The sequence below is a fragment of the Kogia breviceps genome, chromosome 4 (genome assembly GCF_026419965.1).
Source record: "Kogia breviceps isolate mKogBre1 chromosome 4, mKogBre1 haplotype 1, whole genome shotgun sequence".
Lineage (NCBI taxonomy): Eukaryota > Metazoa > Chordata > Mammalia > Artiodactyla > Physeteridae > Kogia > Kogia breviceps.
Genome location: NC_081313.1, coordinates 112,310,379 through 112,330,832, shown reverse-complemented (window position 1 = coordinate 112,330,832; position 20,454 = coordinate 112,310,379). Strand labels below are relative to the sequence as shown.

Here is a 20,454-nt window from a genome sequence, read left to right as displayed (position 1 = left end):
ACTGTTCTCCATAGTGGCTGTATTAATTTACATTCCCACCAACAGTGCAAGCGAGTTCCCTTTTCTCCACACCCTCTCTCGCATTTATTGTTTGTAGATTTTAAAAATTTCTTTATTTTTTGGCTGCGTTGGGTTTTTGTTGCTGGGCACAGGCTTTCTCTAGTTGTGGCGAGCAGGGGCTACTCTTCCTTGCGGCTCACGGGTTTCTCATTGCGGTGGCTTTTCTTGTTGCGGAGCACGGGCTCTAGGCACGTGGGCTTCAGTAGTTGTGGCTTGCAGGCTCTAGAGAGCAGGCTCAGTAGTTGTGGCGCACAGACTTAGTTGCTTCACGGCATTTTGGATCTTCCTGGACCAGGGCTCGAACCCGTGTCCCCTGCATTGGCAGGCAGATTCTTAACCACTGTGCCACCAGGGAAGTCCCTGTAGATTTTTTGATGATGGCCATTCTGACCAGTGTGAGGTGATACCTCACTGTGGTTTGATTTGCATTTCTCTAATGATTAGTGATGTTGAGCGTCCTTTCATGTGTTTGTTGCCAATCTGTATATCTTCTTTGGAGAAATGTCTATTTAGGTCTTCTACCCATTTTTAGATTGGGTTGGTTTTTTTTTTATATCGACCCTCAGCTCTTATCTTAAACAAGTGCTATGTTATCTGCCACTAAAGGACTTTAGCTGATGGTTTTATAAAGCAAAGCAAGGCATCACAGGAAAAGAGCTCACACACAGACAAGTTATAACTTTGGAGGCTTTGCTCTCTAGAATGTGATGCTTAAGGTGCTGATGAATTATTTAGAAGTGGGCTCCACAGCTGGCTTCGTAGGATTTATAAATCCCAGGTACTCAAAAGCTGGTTCTGCTCAAACAAAAACTTCTTTGCACATAGGGACTGCCTCCCTCAAAAGAAGGACTGCAGTCACAAGTATACTGTGACTACCAGTTCAATACCATGTGCATACCAACAAGGCTAGTAAGGTATGAAATATATTAGATAATCAACTGTCTAAAAGGAGTTGGAGAGAATCTAGCCATTATCATTTCATTCTATACTTCCATTTTCTAAGAATGAGTGTCACTGTGATAAAACACCAACTGGCACATGAACCCATTATTTCACCTACAGCCTATCTTATGCCAAATACAAACACCATTAAAGACTAAAAGCCTTCTTCAGGAAGATATTTTTAGATAGAACTATATATTTTGTGTTGCTAGAATTTTTTAATAAAGATACAGAGAGTATAATACCTCTCTCACATGCCAAGAATGTAAACAAAATTAGATAAACAGCAGGAAACATTTCAGCAAAGATAATTTTAGGAAAACTCACACTAAATTAACTTTATTTTATAAGGAATTTAGAAAACATGAGCAAATATTGATATTGCATTAAAAAAACAAATTTTTAACGTGTATGTCATTCAAATCTTAAAAATCAAAGAGTGTGACACTAAAAAAATATAATAACAGAGAAATGTGCTTCATTTTAACAAAATACTATCAGTGGCTTATTACAACTAGATATACAAACATAAAGGTAATAATGCTAAAATGATGTAAAACTCTCAATCTCCAAGTGATGGAGCAGGCTGAAGGGAGCACCAATTGCCATCAATGTGGGACCGCAACATATTCTATCAAAAGAAACAAACTATCACTAGGTAACAAAAATAAGGATATAAATAAAATGGGGGGGAGAGGGGCCCAAGATGCCTGAAATCTTATAGTAAATGGTTTATTTGGTTCTGTTGTTAACTGTGTTGTGTCTGTTTTCTTCCTCTAAGAAAAAAAAGAGGATATGCAGGGATCCAAGAATATTTCCAAGTTATACCTTAGATTTTCATTAGGGATAACTTTATATTGAAGAAATCATGACTGATACTCCTTGTCACTTTAACCACCTAACGTACTATTAAAATAATTTAACAGCTATAATATTCTTTGGTTTTTTTTTTTTTTTTTAACTCTAAGTCAAGAATACTCAAAGGAACTTCTGTATCTTTTAATTTAAGAACTACATCTATTTAATTCCTGAAAATTTTATTTTTTCAAGGAGTGACAACAATATGAAGTTCTAATACACCAGGAGTCTTGAAAAAAATTAGGTGATCCAATTATAACAATTTAAATTAGAATATTCAGGAAATATATCTGAAGGCTCAAAAATATAATTTATGACTCTTTGTGAACTAAATTTCACTGAGAAATGCTTAAAGTCTAAGTTTAAAATGTGAGTGCCATTATGCTTTTTTTAAGAAAGAAAATTCACAACCTATTCAATAATCCTGAAGAAAAATCAGATTGGTGTGGTGTTTGTATGTACAGATGCATAAATGAACAATTCCAGGGGGAAAAAACAATCATATTAATATTTATAGGCTACAAATCACTTTCTTTTAAGGAAGATTAGAAAAGAGTTAGTAGCTAGGCATAGAGCCAGAGGTTGTGAGGGGAACCTGAAAGTAGTAAATACTAAAACTCTTAGCAGTGTAAAGGAATGCAAAAAATTCTTATACTACAAATTTTTAATTTTACAAAACCAAAAACCAGTCCAACTATGGCCCATACATGATAATAAAAATTGAAACAAAAACTGTGAACCCATTTTGTAAAAATTCTATTATAATATTCTTAAATATAGTTCATATTGTTCCACTGAGTCAAGTAAGATTTAAGCTCAAGGTGGTCACAAAATTAGAGAATTTTACCTTTTCTGAGGAGATTATCACAATTTCATTGCAAGAAGATAAGGTGAACAGCCCCTTAGCGACTTATATACTTTATTTCCTTCAATGGAAAGTCCAAATATTTTAATTTTCTTATGCTTCTGGAATATTATCCAGATTTACATTAAAGGGCACTTTAATGAAAACTTTAAATATAGTTTGATAATTCTGGGGATACTTACTGAAAGAAGATTCGTTAGCAAATACTGGTTTCTTGTATTAAAAAAAAAAAAATCAGCAAGACAGAATTTTTAAAATCTTAACTTAAAATACATTGTAAACTGTAGACAACAATTGCCACATGTATCACAGACCAGCACAGGTAAAAAGTTTTTTCCAGATGTTTTATAAGACTTTGTATCTTCCTTTATTTGTTGGTTGGTATGAATTTTGCTACAAGAGAAAGTAAAAGGCATATGATCAGTAAAAGGGAGAAAAAAAATATGTTAAGTAATTTCCTTTACAAACATAAAACTATCAGATATTTAAAATAAAAAATATTAATATTATATTGAAGAAGAAAGAACTATTCAACAATCATCTCCCTGTGTTCACTCGACTGCTATTTAACAACGGTTCTGAACCAACTTAATGGTGGTGGCATTCTTTTTCTATCACTCCTTGATGAAAGTCACTTGATTTAAACATTGTTTTTATTCTTCCCTCTTGTTTTGTGTACCTTCTATTCTTTAAATTTTTTATCCACCTGAAAGAATGTTCTGTAAGGGAAATTTTAGAAAAGCCCTCAAAAACACATTCTTAGAGAAAGGTTAAAGTTTCCTTTCAAAGGGTCCTCATCCCAATGTACACACTGTAGGGAGAGTTTACAGGGATATGTCTGCCTCCTTTGGAAAGGTGGTCTATAAAAGGCCGCTTTATCCAAAATCAAATTAAGTCCTCATCTAAGTTTAAAAACACTCAAGACACCTAAGTTTAAAAACACTGGCAAAAATGTAGAGAAACTGGAATTTTCATACACTGCTGAAGGTAATGTAAACTGGTATAACTATTCTGCTAAACTACACATACCCTATAACTAGCAATTCTACTCCAAGGTATATACTCAAGAAAAAAATATACTAACGTGTACCAAAGAGACATGGAAGAATGTTCATAGAAACATTATTCATAAAAACCAAAAACTAAAATGACCTCAAAGTCTAAAACATAAATTAACTGTGGTATATTCACATGCTTAAATACTATACTATTTAATACTACTGATTTCATCAAAGTAATGTTGAGTGAAAGAAATCAGATATAAAAGAGTACACAGCATTTGATTCCACTTATATGGAGTTCAAAAATAGGCGAAACTAATCTTCAATGTTGAAAGTCAGAATAACGTTACATTTGGGGGCAATGAATAGTGACAAGGAGGGGCATGAGCGGGGCTTCTGGGATACTGGTGATGTTCTATATTTCTTCAACTGGGTAGTGATCACATCAGTGTGCTTATTTTGTGAAAATTCATCAAACTATATGTATATCATTTGTCTACTTTTCTTGTTTATATTATAGTTCAATAAAACATTTATTAAAACAAATAAATAAGTCCTTGAGGTTTTCACTCACCAGCCGGATCAGTTCTTCTTTTATAAGCCTGGTGATTTCTGCCTTTGCTTTCTGCACAGCCAGTTCATTGGCACCTGGTGAATGAGTGGAAAATATTATTTATATTACTAGAATTATGCTGGATGTTTATCTACTTCATAGAGATCGGTAGGTGACTTTCAGCAACATTGTACTACTTGCCAAGACAGTCTTTCAATACCTGGTGGAACATCATCTACATTGTATCATGGCTGCTTATTATTATGATTACTTTTACAGTTTCAAATGTAGCCAGTGAGGTTAGTGTTAAGAGTGTTAAGGTTAGTGAGGTACTAGTGTTACAAGTTCTTGGTATGTTGGTATGCAAAGAAAAGATAATTCGCAATTTGTCCAGAAGAGAAGAAGAAAAAGTAAAAGGAAAATATAACTTCCTAGGTTCATTTATTTAGCAAATACTTATTGGATGTTTATTATGCTCTTTAAAGTCAGCAAATGTTTTGGAAAAGTGTCACCTGAGCAAAGTCTTAAAGATGAATGGAGGACTAGCAAAGCTGGAGGAGGAGAGATGACATAAAAAGTATTTTACAAAGGGAATCATGTGTGTAATGGTACAGATTAAGAAAGTCATGCTTAACTACTGAAAAGTAAGAGAAGTACAGCATGGTTGAAAAATTTTAAAAATGTGTGAAAGAACACAGCAAGATAGCCAAGTAGATGAGGTAGGCTGGAGACATTTGTATAGTTATAAATTCAAGAAACATTAAGCACCCACCATGTATGCTATACTATAAGAGATTCATTATACAAAGTACTCATTCATCTCTTTATGATCTTGTAGGCTACTAGAAAAACAAACTTGTAAAGATATTATAGCAAGATGAGTAGGTAGTAAGTAGTCTACGAGAGCAACTTTTTTTTTTAAAAATAAAGTTTTTATTTATTTTTCGCTACATTGGGTCTTCATTGCTGCGCACAGGCTTTCTCTAGTTATGGCAAGCGGGGGCTACTCTTCATTGCAGTGCACGGGCTTCTCATTGTGGTGGCTTCTCTTGTTGCAGAGCACAGGCTCTAGGTGCACAGGCTTCAGTAGTTGTGGCATGCGGGCTCAGTAGTTTTGGCTCGCGGGCTCTAGAGTGCAGGCTTGGTAGTTGTGGCACACAGGCTTAGTTGCTCCACAGCACGTGGGATCTTCCCAGACCAGGACTCGAACCTGTGTCCCCTGCACTGGCAGGTGGATTCTTAACCACTGCACCACCAGGGAAGTCCCCAGAGCAACTTTTAAATATCACTTCTTCCAAGAATCTTTCCCTAACTTCTCCAGGTGGTGTTAAGTGTTTTTTCCCTCAGGGCTCTCACAGGATTGTGTTCATACCATCATGAAAGCACATTTTTTTTTTTTGGCCATGCGTGCGGCATGCGGAATCTTAGTTCCCTGAGAAGGAACTGAACCCCTGCCCCCAGCAGTGGAAGCGTGGAGTCTTAACCACTGGACCGCCAGGGATGTCCCTGAAAGCGCATTTTTAAGGTAGAAAGGACAAGACGTTTTTTCTGACTAGATGTGAACAGTGAAGAAGAGGAACAAAGATGCTAAGAGTTGAGTAGCAAGTAAAGAAAATAACAGGTAATAAAGGAGATACTGAATCCAAGAGGAAGAACAGGTGCTACTATTAGCAGTGATAGTGGATGAAATTCGATTCTGAGATCCTTGTGGCTAAGGTGTTCAGGGGACACCAAGTTGGAAATTTCAGTAAGGCCAATGGAAACAAGGAGCAGAAGTAGAGGAGAGATGGAGATTAGAAAGCCAACAAGGGTAAGTGTGGAGGGATTTGAAGCCAGAGGACAATGCCAGGAAGTACGTACATCTAGAGAGGTAACACGGTACACACCTATAAAAGGAATAGAGCTGGACCAAAGAAGCAGACTAGAGATTAAGGACTAGGAGTGAAATGTCAAAGAATAAAAGAACTGGGGTTGTAGAGAACTATGTTTTTATCATTAAAAAAAAAAAAAATTTTTTTTTTGGTTGCCCCACATGGCATGTGGAACTTCCCTGGCCAGAGATCGAACCCATGTCCCCTGCAGTAGAAGCTCGAAGTCTTAACCATTGAACCACTGGGGAAGTCCTGTTTTTATCATTTTATATAAGAAAATCAGATAAGGAAAACAATTCACAAGAAATGGGAAAATTTCCCCCCTTATTAGATACGCTAACTTTTTCAAACCCATAGAGAGGAGAGGAGAGGAAAGGAGGAAGGGAGGTGCGGGAGGGAGAAGAGGAGGAAAAGAAATGGGAGGGGGGAGGGGAGGAGGAGGATGTGGAGAAAGAAGAGGAGGACAAGGAGGAAGAAAAAGAAACAGTTTAACAACAGGAAGGAAAGGGTCATGAGTATGGCTGTGAAGTCATAGCAATATATCTAATCTAATTTAAGTCCTACACCTGGACCAGCCACTGACCACAACATTTTAAAGCTGTGGGTGCTGGAAGGCAAGAGAGGTGGATGAATGTGAAGCCTAGGGTATAATCAAGAGCCAAGCCAGAATGAAAATTATTTTAGAAATGAAATTCAGGAGGAAAATATGCTACTTGGCATGAGTTGATGTATAGCCTGTTGACATTCTCTGCTGTTTTAAAAGAAGAAAAATGATACTCCCACCCAGCTCCAAGTGAAGAGCAATTTTCCTGCGTTAGTTAGAGCCTGACCATTTGGACCAGTTTAAATTTTTGACTGACACAGCTTCTTTAGGTAATAGGTTACATATGTTTATAAACTGTCATGAAAAAGTGGCATTTCCTTTCATTGGTCCCAAAACAACTCTGGCTGCTTTTAAGGGATTCTCCACTAGTAAAAACAGAGGGTCACAAAACAGGCTATAAATTATACAGGCTGGCTAGGCACATACGTCCTTCCTGTTCTCCTTCGCACTGCTGGGAGCTGCTGAGCCACACAGAGCCTCTAAGGAGCCAGGCAGTGGGGTCCCTCCAATTACAGAACTAGAAACAGATGACACTAGGCTCCTTCCAACACCTGTTTTCATCCTATTAGTGTTCAGTTGATTTGGTTGGAGTTTCAAAAACTAAAAGATCCTTTAAATCTAATCATCTATGAAAATTTTCAAAGCTTTAGGTCATTTTAATTACCAATCTCCAGCTCTTATTTAGCATATTTATGTCACCAGAATTCTCAAGATTCATTTCTGACAAGGTTATCTTTTTACTGGGGGAGAAAAACCTTGCTTAGATTATAAAAATTAGATGTTACTTCCAAGTACAAGTTGACAGTGGAAAGAAGCACCCAGAACCATTTTAGGTGGATGGAAAAGTCAGCAGAAGCTGTGGGCTTCTCATTTCACTTCACTTGGTAGTACAGAAGATGTGTTCTGATAAAGTTATACACAAATTAAACCTGGCATACATTAATTATACTACACTAAATAAGTATAATTACTTTTAAATTAATAAATTATATATGGGATCCTTTTTCAAAGCAAACAATCATCTGTTTTACCTCTTTAAAAGGCAGTCATTTAAAATACTGGCTTTGAAATCTTAGAGATATTCAGAATAAACTACAGTTATGTTATTGCAAAAAATAATAATAAAAATAAAATACAATACTGGTTTTGCTTAAATGACACCTATGACATTCAAGCTGAAATATACAAGGATGACTCCATGTTTACCAAAGGTTTTATCATCAGATTCTACCGAATGACATTCTGTATGGCCTAATGAACACAGTAGTAAGAGAGAGCTGTCCAGTTCCAAGTGCAGAAAGATGTCAGTGTAATTTTCTCTCCTTGAACGCTGAGGTGCCAGCAACCCACATTTTGCCTCACAATAAGGAACAGTGTCACATGATTCAGAAACACTGAGTCACTGGCAGAGCAAGAGTCTTTCAGGATACATAAAAGGGTGCCATTTAAAAACCTGACTTGAAATAGATATGATCCAGTTTCTCAAAGTCACAATCACAAACAAAAAAATACAACTTGCCTAGTTCTGGACCCACATTCTTTGCACACCATTTAACATATGTATGAATCTTACTGTACTATAAAGGCAGAATTTCAATAATATGGAAAACATAAAGGCTATATCTGATTTTTACCTTTGCCACAATTCATCGTTATTCATTTTAAAAAGTCCGAAAGTGACAGTGATATCAGTGAAAATGGCACAGGAGGGAACTTCAAAAGCCTGTCCCTCCACAAAAGCAGTGAATAAACTTGCAAAAACTGTTAAAATCAATTTTATCAGAACTCAGAAACTAATAAAAACCTTCCATCAACCAGGCAAACCCTTATTAAAGGAGAAAACAAACAAACAAAAAACCCAGCTCAATCCTGGTAACAAAACTTTTCTGTTTTTTAACTTAACTCTGATCCTATCAAGCATTTTGACCAGGAAACAACTTCTACTTAGGGTAAATGGGATGCACACTGCACGTGCATTTCTCTTCTTGTAGTCTTTATGTTAAGAAGTCACACAAAAACAATTTGAGGTCACCAGTTAAAAGTAAAGTAAATAGGCACAGTACTAATTTACTTTCACTCTGTGAAATTCTCTTTGTTTTGGCCAGGAAGGAATCAAACCCTAAAAATAAGTCCTCATATATATTTAAATCATTTTTAGTTTATATTTATTTCAGTAAGGAACTTACCTACAGTTATAAAGTCTTCACAAAAATCAAAGGAATGCCAAAATATAACAAGAAAATACTAACTAGTGATAAACCTTATTTACAATATACTTTCAGTTTATACTTCCATTGATCTTTCCAGCAACAAACTTTAGAGCTGAGCTAGCCAATTCAGTAGCCATCAGCTATGTGGCTATTTAGATTTAAGTTAATAAAAATTAAATTAAATTTAAAATTTCTTGGTCACACTGGCCGTATTTCAAGTGCTCCATAGCCATCAGAGATTTTATTGAACAGTGCGGCTTTAGAGAGATCACATGGTTATGCCTGTCAAATAATATTTTGTGTGCAGAAGAGAAGTGGTTCTAGAGCATGATCAGACGAATTACTCAGAAAATTTATCAAGTGCCTACCATGTGTCAGACACTGGGAATACAGCAGATGATAAAGTCACTGCATTCAAAGAGCCCTAGTAGGGGAGACAGAAACAAGTAAAAATATACTATAATTTCTATGTAATGAGTACTGTGAAGAAAAACAAAGCAAGTAAAGAGCTACAGAGTGGTGAAATGAGATCAAGTAAGGCTTCCTTGTTAGAAGTGATGTGTACTAACTTGAAGGACTAGACTGGTGTTTAAGATTATACAAGGTGTGGGAGAGCTCCTTTGCAGCCAGCTAAGCCATTTAAGCAGTAATGCTGACTCTGGATTTACATGACACATGGAGTAAAACCTCTTCACAGCTCCAACACGAGTGTTCAAAAAATATTTAGTTCATTAAATAGATGAAATGGATCTGTGGCCGGTCTATACTTAAAAATCTATTATAAAAATGATCAAATTAAATATAAATGAAGGGAGACACGTTATCTACCATGCAGTAGATAACAAAGTAGGAAAAAAAATCAAACTGGAAACTGTCTTTTGAATTCATTCATGAATGTATAAAATAAGGTTAAAAAACACACCTGATCACTCTTAGATAATGCATTACTTATACCCTTTGAGGGACTTCCTTGGTGGTGCAGTGGTTAAGAATCCGCCTGCCAATGCAGGGGAAATGGGTTCAAGCCCTGGTCTGGGAAGATCCCACATGTTGCGGAGCAACTAAGCCCGTGCACCACAACTACTGAGCCTGTGCTCTACAACCCGCGTGCTGCAACTACTGAAGCCCACCCACCTAGAGCCCATGCTCCACAACAAGAGAAACCACCGCAATGAGAAGCCTGCACACCGCAACAAAGAGTAGCCCCCGTTGGCCACAACTAGAGAAAGCCCACGCACAGCAATTAAGACCCAACTCAGCCAAAAATAAAAAAATAAATATACCCTGTTATGGTATTAATGGTCCTATCCTATTTTTAAAAAAAACTATGTATGAACTTTTAGGCATAAAATCACAGGCAATATTGGCTTGGATAAACAAGCATTAAGTGGACGATTATATATAGTTGATTTACTTTCTAACCTAAACTATGGCCTGAATGTTCTACTTACTGGAAGCATAAACAGACCAGTCCTGAAAATACGCGTTTTCTTATAAAGTGATTTTCAATTTGACCAAATTGTCAAAACTGAAAGAGTCCCAAACACAGATCATTCACCTCTATATATGTACTAAACTTCTAAATAAAGACCACAATGATAGATGAAACTATTTTTTTTTCTTATAGGTGTTCCTCATTTTCAGTCCTCTCTAGAACTGACCTCATAATTCTTTCTGTGTCTATTACATCTATATCAACTGTGATCTAACTCAAGATTGAAACAGAATGAACAATACATACTTTCAATTGCCAAGTAAATTTTCCGCTCTCCTTCCTTGGGTTCTTTGCCAGGTGGGAAGTATGTTCCTCTGATTGTAATTGCAGCTTCAGAATATTCACTGATTCTCTGCAGAGCTTCCTTAGAGGTAACTTTCCACCTAGCAGTCTGTGAAATAAGGAGTGGGGGGACAATTACACTCCAATAAAGATGTTTAAAAAATGAAATAAAATAAAACAAAAAAGAATGGGGAGAAAAAAATCACTTTACAACAGAATAAAGAAACCTGATGTACTGACAAAGAACAGGTTAACTAAATCATATTATGGTCAATATTAAGATTATAATTAACACCTACATCATAAATTCATTTAGATTCTAATGTAACTACAACATAATCATAAAAGTGGAATTTCTAGTGTTGTCTCCCCATCTAGATAAAAAGTAAAGCAGCTATTTAAATGTTCATGGGTTTTAAACAAGGCATTTTCACTCCTAAAAAAGGAGTTTCTACTCTACAAAAAAAAAAAAAGTTGGGCTTCCCGGGTGGCGCAGTGGTTGAGAGTCCACCTGCCTATGCAGGGGACGCGGGTTCATGTCCCGGTCCGGGAAGATCCCACATGCCATGGAGCGGCTGGGCCCGTGAGCCATGGTCGCTGGGCCTGCGCGTCCGGAGCCTGTGCTCCAAAATAGGAGAGGCCACAACAGTGAGAGGCCCGCGTACCGAAAAAAAAAAAAAAAAAAAAAGTTTAAATCTGTTACTTGCCTGTGGGAAGTCATTGATCTCTAATTCTTCTTCATATCTCTTAAAAGATTCATTCTGTCCACCATCCTGTCTCTCCTCTTCTTGTTTCTCCAAAGGCACATAATTAAGCTTGGCATTGATCTTTTCAGCAAGTTGCTCTGCAATGGTTTTTGCAGAGACAGTGGGAGCCAGGATGGTTCCACCTCTGAGAATTGCATTGGTGGCCTGCTGCATCACATCCTGCAGTTAAAGAAGACCTACAGTCAAATCTCAAATGAGGGCAGAGACAAGACCAAAGACCCCACCACAAAGTATTCTCTGGAAAGCCACTAACTAAGAGCATCTTTCTAATGTAGAGTGCTACCCGTAAGTGCAATTTAACAGCATATATTTATAATAGACAGTTTAATATATCTCCCTTACTTGATGAGAAAACAAGAATATTCAATTCTACATTAAAAATTCTACTGAATCATAGATAATTAGGTAACTCTTGATATCAAATATAGTGTATTATTTCTAAAATCATTTACATACTTTGTGGCTACTAGGAGTTTCCTCTGAATCAGAATCTTTGCCCACTACCACCACTGAGCTCTTCCTCCCTCCATGGACCAACCCAACATTCTATAAGTTACAGTAAATGACTTTACTCAACACATTTTTTAAAATTTGAACTTAATTTTACTATGTGCCTAATGCAGAGATAATTCTTCTGTGGGTAACAGACAACTCACATCTCAAGCTCTTCCAACAACAGCGACAAGTTAGAGCCATTTGCTTTCACAATAAAGAGTTATTAGTAGCAATAATCCAAAAGAATATTAGGTGAGGTGCTGTGTCCCTGTTGTCAGAAGAGGCACAGGCTTGAGTACAGTAAACACTTCATAGTAACTCACTGGCTAAATAAAACAGATGCAGAGACCCAAGGCTCTGAGCCTTGATTGTGGCTGCCTCACTGGGTCAGCCCACTGGCCTCTAGCTTGTTCATCCCACTTGGACACTACATACCTAAACCTATACAGGCTACTGGACACAGAGCCCTGCAGGTCCCCAAACTCTCAAAATCTTAAAAATACTGTCAAAATTAACAAATTGTCAGGAATGCTATGAAAATTTAACCTTAGTTAAAAATTAAGTTAACCAAAATGCTGGAGAGGGTGTGGAGAAAAGGGAACCCTCCTACACTGTTGGTGGGAATGTAAACTGGTGCAGCAACTATGGAGAAGAGTATGGAGGTTCCTCAAAAAACTAAAAGTAGAGTTGCCATATGATCCAGCAATCCCACTCCTGGGCATATATCTGGACAAAACTATAATTCAAAAAGATACATGCACCCTTATGTTTATAGCAGCACTATTTACAATAGCCAAGACATGGAAAAAACCTAAATGTCCATGAATGGATTAAGAAGATGTGGTATGTGTATTCACACACACACACGTACATAAATGTACATATATACATACACACAATGGAATACTACTCAGCCATAAAAAAGAATTAAATAATGCCATGTGCAGCAACATGATGAAGCTAGAGATTATCATACTAAGCAAAGTAAGTCAGGAAGAGAAAGACAAATACCATATGATATTACTTATATGTGGAATCTAAAATACGACACAAATGAACCTATCTACAAAACAAACAGACTCAGACATAGAGAACAGACTTGTTTGTGGTTGCCAAGGGGGAGGGATGGATTGGGAGTTTGGGATTAGCAGATGCAAACTATTATATAGAGAATGGGTGAAGAAGGTCCTATTGTATAGCAGAGGGAACTATATTCAATATCCTGTAATAAACCATAACAGAAAAGAGTAAGAATATATATATATGTACAACTGAATCACTTTGCTGTACAGCAGAAACTATCACAACACTATAAATCAACTATACTTAAAAAAAAAAAAAATTAAGTTAACCAAAAAACTCCCAAGAGAAACAAGGCAAGTGAAATATTTAACACATTTTCCCACTGTTGAAACCCATGTTAGTTTCAGTTATGTAACTGGATATTCGTACTTCCAAGGTATTGTTTGTGTGCCCAATAACCCACCTAATATAAACAGAAAAGAAAGAAGAGAGTTATTTCTTTAGGATTTTGGTAAGATCAATCAGAATACTACTTTATAAAATTACCCATGGTCAACATGCTTAACAGTTAGGCCTTCCAGAATAGGCATTAAGACCTCAGTTAACCACACTAGAGAAATCACCCAAATATAATAATTAAAGAATTCTGTATTGAGAATAATGTTAAATGCTTACTACCTCAATGTCTAAAATAACTTCTTGTTCACTTGTGCTAACATAATTCCTGAAAAGCATTTAAATCAAAGAACTTATAAAAAGTACTAAGACTTGGAACAAATTACTTAATACCTGAGACTCAATGCCCAAATTCTTCTGAGCATTGATTCTAAGAGCCAATCTCTTTGCAATTTCTAACTTCTCAGCATTTCCTGCAGTTGGAGCAGGAACACTAGATGTTCCAGGAGCAGCCATATCCTTCACTCTCTTCTTTGAATTAAACATGCTTTCAATTTGCTCATCAATCTAAACAAGAAGAAAAGGATTAGTAAAAATCTAATTTAAAATACAAATTTATAGAGGGAGAAGAGGAGGGGAAGGGGAAAGGAAAGGGAGGAGAGGGGAGGGAGGGAGGGAGGAAGGAAGGAAGGAAAGGAAGAAACAGAGATACAAGGCTGCAAGAACCACTTCAGCAGACTCCTGAGTGGTACAGATACATCCCAATTCAGTAAATGAAGAACATGTGCTGTCAAGACAGAGCAGACCATTTGATGCAGCTGAGTTGCTCCAGGGCCAAGGCCTTAAGGCCAAATTACATACACTGCAATGAAAGAGACTGGACGAAGGGCAATAACTCAAGACCAGTGGACATCTAAAAATACAGTCAGTGGTTCCCAGGGGAAATGCTGCAACAGGGTTCCTAAAATTCTTCCCAACTCCAAAAATGCAATTGGATCCACCTAAAAAACTGGGTAAGAGAATCAGGAAAAAAAGCCTTTATTGTTTTTTTCCTTCAAGGAAAGAAATGAAGGTTGGTTTCCCCATCAAAGCAAGAGCAATGCTGAAAATTAGGCTAATATTTTAAATCTCAAATGAGGAGCAAGCTTTTGTCAGGGTTTAAAATTAATTAGGTTAATTTAGAAAGATCTTTTACTGAAATGGAAACAGACAACTTATCTTCTTTTTAAAATATTTGTTATCTAATAAGGGGTTTGAGTTACCAACTACTTTTAAACTAACATTTAATTAACCCTTTTAAATTAAAACAGCATACATAGCATTAAAATCCAAAACAAATGCATAAATCAGGAATGGGGAAGGTATATGGAGCTAGTTGACAGGGGTAACTTTACTTTTAACTTTATTCACTTTAGTATTCCTCTATTTTTTTACAAAACTTATATAAAGAAAGAAAAAAATCAACATATTTCATTATGAGATTTAAAAAAAATGTTTTAAGTAACATAAAAAAAACTGAGGTGGTTTTAAAAACAAAGCCACATATTCTTTAATACTCTTCCCTCCAAGAGGTGAAGCCTCTCCTTAAATGTGGGCTGGACTTAGTGACTTGCTTCCAACAGACAAAAAAAAGTGGAAAAGCCAGTATGTAACTTCAGAGACTAGTCATAAAAGGTACTAAGGCTTCCTCTTTGCTCTCTCTTGGATCACTCATTCTGGGGGAGCCAGCTGCCATGGTGTAAGGACACAAATGCAGAGTGAAGAACAGAGGCATCCTACCAACATTAAAGTGACTGAGCCATCGTGGAAGAAGATGGTCCTGCATCAGTGAAGCCTTCAGATAACTGCAACCTGGGACAACAGCTTGACTGCAACCTCATAAGACCCTAGGTAAGAACTACTTGGCTAAACTGCTCCTGATTTCCTAACCCTCAGGAATCATGAGATAATAAATGTTTATTGTTTTAACCTACTAAGTTTTGGATTGATTTGTTACATGGTAACAAATAACTAAAATATTGACTTAATTGAATTTTAAGCTAGTATGGTATGCTAGTAAGAAATGGCCTAGAGTTAACAGGAGACCTTGGTTCTGGTCCTGGCTGTGCTTAACAGCTAGTGTGGTCATTTCCTGAAATGACAAGATCAGATTGAATTCCTGATTTCCTAAATTGTGTTCTGAACTAAGGTTTAACAGGGTATGTTTCAAAATAAAAAAAAAAAACTTCTATGATCAAATATCAAATATGCTGGAAAACTTCTGGGTCAAATAAAGTTAAATAAGATTATTTTATTAATGACTTTTCACATCCTTTGATAGGATACCACTAATAGTGGTATATACTAGGCAGATTTTCCAAAATTATTTTATAATGAAAACATCTAAAGCTCAAGCTCCTGGGATTAGGGCTCCAAAGAATACTCTGTGAAACCCTTAACTTGCTGAGTCCTCAGGGTCCCTTTTCACTGGCTTACAAATAATTCCGTAAGGTAAGAACATGGGCTTTGAAGTAAGAACAGAAAGGGTATAGATCCCAGCTCCTCCCCATAACAGCTATGCAAATCTAAAAAGGTTATTATTTCTTTCTAAGCCTCAGTCTCCTCAATTATAAAATGGGAATACTCTGAGTATCCACTCATCTGGCTATTGTGAGTAAGTAAATGAAATAATCCCTGTAAAGCACTTTGCACAGGACATGGCACTTAGTAGAACTCAATAAATGTTGACTATTATTATTAATAAGGATGCTGTATAACAATTAAATTGTAAAAGATTAAAAAACAATATTAGTACCAATGATGTTAAAGATACAGGGAGCCAGGCACTCTTAATATAACACTATTATGAGTGCAAACTGGTACTCACCTTGCAGGAGAACAAACTGACAATGTTTTAAGACCAAATTAGATATACCCTTTGGCCTAGCAATTCCATTTATACATTCATCCTCAAGACTTAATGCGACGAATGTGCAAAGTTTAAAGTTCAAGAATGAGAGATGAAGTAAAGTATATTCCAGATAAAGAATATATGGAAACAAACATGTTTGTTTCCATATATTCAAAGATAGGGATTTGATTCATTAAACAGTGGAACATCCATAAAATGAAATATGTAACCAAAGAATAGCATAAGAGTGAATTTACTACAAGGGAAGATTTCAACATAGGACTATTGTAAAGAAGATTATTAAGCAGTATGATCTCATTTTTATGAAAATACAGAAATACGGGCATATGTGAATACGTCTGTACACATAGAAAAAAACTGAGAAGGGTACACAACGAAAAGTTTCCAACAACCTGCTAACTAAACAAGGCTATGGTAAAACCTCCAGTACAAAAGGAATAATTGCTTCAACTGGTAAGAATAAGGCTCAGAACAACAATACTTACATCAACTGCAGCATCCTCATCATCTGAATCTTGAAGACCAAGAGCAGCTTTTTGTAACTTCTTTCTCTCATTTGCCAAAGCTTGTTCTGTTTCATCAAACTTGAATCCCTTACCAGAGAACCCACTACTCTTTTTAATTATTTTCCCTTCCTTTCAAGGAAAAACAAGAAAGTTAATTTCATAATAAAAAACTTTAATGTTCAGGAATTTATGGCAATTAAATATTTTTCAAGGCGGTGTATGACAATGTAACAAAAACATTTCAACTAGCATGTGAGAAAAAAGAACTCTATGTAGACTACAAAAAATACTAAGTTGGGGCTTCCCTGGTGGCACAGTGGTTGAGAGTCTGCCTGCTGATGCAGGGGACAAGGGTTCGTGCCCCGGTCCAGGAGGATCCCACATGCCACGGAGAGGCTGGGCCCGTGAGCCATGGCCGCTGAGCCTGTGCGTCTGGAGCCTGTGCTCCGCAAGGGGAGAGGCCACAACAGTGAGAGGCCCATGTACCAAAAAACAACAACAACAACAAAATACTAAGTTGAAGCAAAAGGGAGCATTTTGTTTTCACTCCTTTCCCTTCCTCTCTAAAGAGATAAATGAAAATAATCCTATCAAGATTTACAGGTATTAAATATTCAAGATTTAGAACACAATGACTTGCATAAAAATGAGACTTAAAAAACTCACAGCTTTCTGTTGATCTTTGAAATCACTCCAAAGTTTCTCTAGATCAGGTGGCACTGCAGTCCCTGACAATTCAAGGGCTTTAATTATGTCACCAGCATACCGAGCCTGATCTTCTGTGATGAAAGTATAGGCGTAGCCCTAGTGAATGATGAAAAAGTGGTACTATTAAACACTAACAAGGTGAATCCTCCTTAGATCACAAATAAGATAAAATCTGAGTCACCTAATATACCCTCTTTAAGATGACTCCATTATTAAAGAATTTCAAAGACCACAAAAGAGTACTACTAAATTCTTTAATGGTTCAAAGTGAAATACCTAAGAGTTTAATATTTAAAAAAAAGCAAACCCAGAAAATTTCTAATCTCTTTATGCATAAAGGGAAATACATGTGATTTTTACATAAAGGCACAACTCCACTGTCATAAGTATTAACTTTAATATATCCTATTTCTCCCTTTTTGCTTGCATTCCCTTCCTCCACTACCTACTGCACCTCTCTACTGCAGCTAACCTGTATTAACGTCCTAGAATACAGCTTCTCATATTTTTTAAAGACCAATTAAAAGATATAAAAACATATACACATGTATATCTGATATGTTTTTAACATATACAAAAATGAAGTCAGCTACATCACTTCCCTGGGACTCTCTAAAGCACAAGGATGCAGATGTCCCCAGCAGCTTTTTGGTTCAGGCAAGAGAAAGACTGGAGTTGTAAGTAGAGGAATAACAAACTACAATTAGATTGCCATCTTCACAAAATGCTCTACTCTACCAGTGAACTGTTATAAATTTTAAAACATGATTTAATATTTTATTTCATGAGTACCTAGTTACCAGATTTGACCCGTGGCCTACTTTTATACGACCCATGAACTAAAAGTGGTATTACATTTTTTAGGGTTGTGTACACACACACACACACATTATGTGACAGAGGCTGTGTGTGGCCCCAAAAGGCTACAATTTTAACTACCTGGCCCTTTACACAAAAAGTTTCCCAAACCCACAGAATAACTCAGGTTAAAATAAATGCCAGGCTTCCCTGGTGGTGCAGTGGTTGAGAGTCTGCCCGCCGATGCAGGGGACATGGGTTTGTGCCCTGGTCCGGGAGGATCCCACATGCCGCGGAGCGGCTGGGCCCGTGAGCCACGGCCGCTGACCCTGCGCGTCCAGAGCCTGTGCTCCGCAACAGGAGAGGCCACAACAATGAGAGGCCCACGCACCGCAAAAAAAAAAAAAAAAAAAAAAGAAAAAAGAATAAATGCCATTACTGCTTATTAGCTATATAAATTTGGCAAGTAACAATGTCAGTGTGCCTCAACTTTTCTCATCTTTTAAAAGGGGTAATATTATCCACCTCAAAGGGAATTTGTGAGAATAAAATGAAATGATATATGTAAAGCACTCAGAACAGTGGTGGGCATTTAATAAATATAACCTATATAACCTATTAAAATTATTATTGCTTCAGTATGTAGAAATGTCCATGGTTGTAATATCAAATATATCACCATCAGTGCTTCCAACAATGGAATATTCTGCTGCCTTCAAAAAGAATGAGTTAGAACTATGTACTTAGAATACAGATAAGTGAAAAAAGCAAATAATATTCATGTGTATGGGGTGGTGAGAACAGGGGTGATAGGTGTGGGCTGAGTGTATTTCATGATCCCTTATTTTAAAAAAAGCAATGAAAGATCTTGAACTATATGCACGTATGTATATACAGAAATTTTTAAGTGGGGAAAAATACCTTTTGGGGACACAAATGGTTAACACTATCTGCCTACAGAGAACAACACTTAAGACATGTATAAGTATATAAATGATGAACATCAACTATTCCCCATACTCTGATGATGAAGGATTTTCAGAATGTCCTCATAACTCCTATTATCTCCTCTTTATAATCATAAAGAAACACTTGTATTTTAACATAATAGAAATCAACTTTAAAAACAATTATTTTTACTTTGTTGCCTGCTCTTCCAGTCCGTCCTGCTCTGTGCACATAATCCTCATAATGGTTGGGGCAGCTATAATTTACTACAAGAATCAGATGTTTCACATCTAGGCCTCGGGCAGCAACAGACGTAGCAACAAGAAGTTTGCAGGTCCCATTCTTAAAATCATTTATGATGCTATCTCTGTCATATTGATCAATGCCTGCAAGTAAATTAAACAGTTGTAAAACCCCATATTCAAATTACATTTTCCATTTCCTCTGACATTCAGACAAAGAAGTTAAACATGGGGTAAAGAACAAATCCAACTTATATTGACCACATGTCCAACAACTACCATATAGAAAGTAAAAGACTTGGTGGGGGGTGGGTGGTGAGGAGTGATAAATTAGGAGTTTGGGGTTAAAATATACACACTACCATATATAAAATAGATAAACAACAAGGATCTACAGTACAGCATAGGAAACTATACTCAACATCTTATAATAACCTATAATTGAAAAGAATCTAAAAGAGAATAGATATAATATATAACTGAATCATTTTGCTGTGCACCTGAAACACAACACTGTAAATCAACCACATTTCAATAAAAAATTAAAAAAAAAAAAGACTAGGGAAATTTAATGGCAAGATCAAAAGTTATTGCTATTTACGAATTCCAAATCTGCCATTTTGCCCCCTTTCTTATATATAAGGCTTATCACTCCAGAAGCCCAACCTCAAAATCACTAACCTATATCTCTTATGGGGGCAAATGGGAAAAAGGCAGGTACATTCAGCCTACATTGACAGGATTCACATCTTTCTAATTCTCTCATAGGTTATTTACAGCCTTGCTACTCACAGTTTTGTCCCAGGGACCAGGAGCAGCATCACATGAGAGCTTGTTAGAAATGCAGAATGTCAGATCCTACCCCAAACTACTGAGTCAGATTCTGCATTTTAACAAGATCCATAGGTGATTACATATG

At 36.6% G+C, this 20,454-nt stretch overlaps 1 protein-coding gene across 5 annotated transcripts in view; it reads right to left on the bottom strand.

The window, feature by feature from the left end:
* Positions 1–1,310: 1,310 nt before the first annotated feature.
* DDX46 (DEAD-box helicase 46) overlaps positions 1,311–20,454 on the bottom strand; it is a 53,053-nt gene continuing 33,909 nt past the window's right edge. The window contains exons 16-24 of one of the 5 annotated variants that reach the window (XR_010840242.1): positions 19,486–19,679; positions 17,506–17,643; positions 16,819–16,968; positions 13,809–13,989; positions 11,449–11,667; positions 10,706–10,850; positions 4,301–4,374; positions 2,908–3,118; positions 1,311–1,633 (exon numbers count right to left, since the gene is read on the bottom strand). Coding sequence is in view for 2 of the 5 variants with exons in the window: in XM_059059913.2 (XP_058915896.1) it covers positions 3,071–3,118; positions 4,301–4,374; positions 10,706–10,850; positions 11,449–11,667; positions 13,813–13,989; positions 16,819–16,968; positions 17,506–17,643; positions 19,486–19,679 (1,145 nt within the window). In the remaining 3 variants the exon portion in view is untranslated. Of the gene's footprint in view, positions 3,119–4,300; positions 4,375–10,705; positions 10,851–11,448; positions 11,668–13,808; positions 13,990–16,818; positions 16,969–17,505; positions 17,644–19,485; positions 19,680–20,454 lie in introns of all 5 variants that reach the window. The other 4 variants (XR_009335264.2, XR_010840241.1, XM_059059913.2 and 1 more) reach the window with 4 other exon arrangements.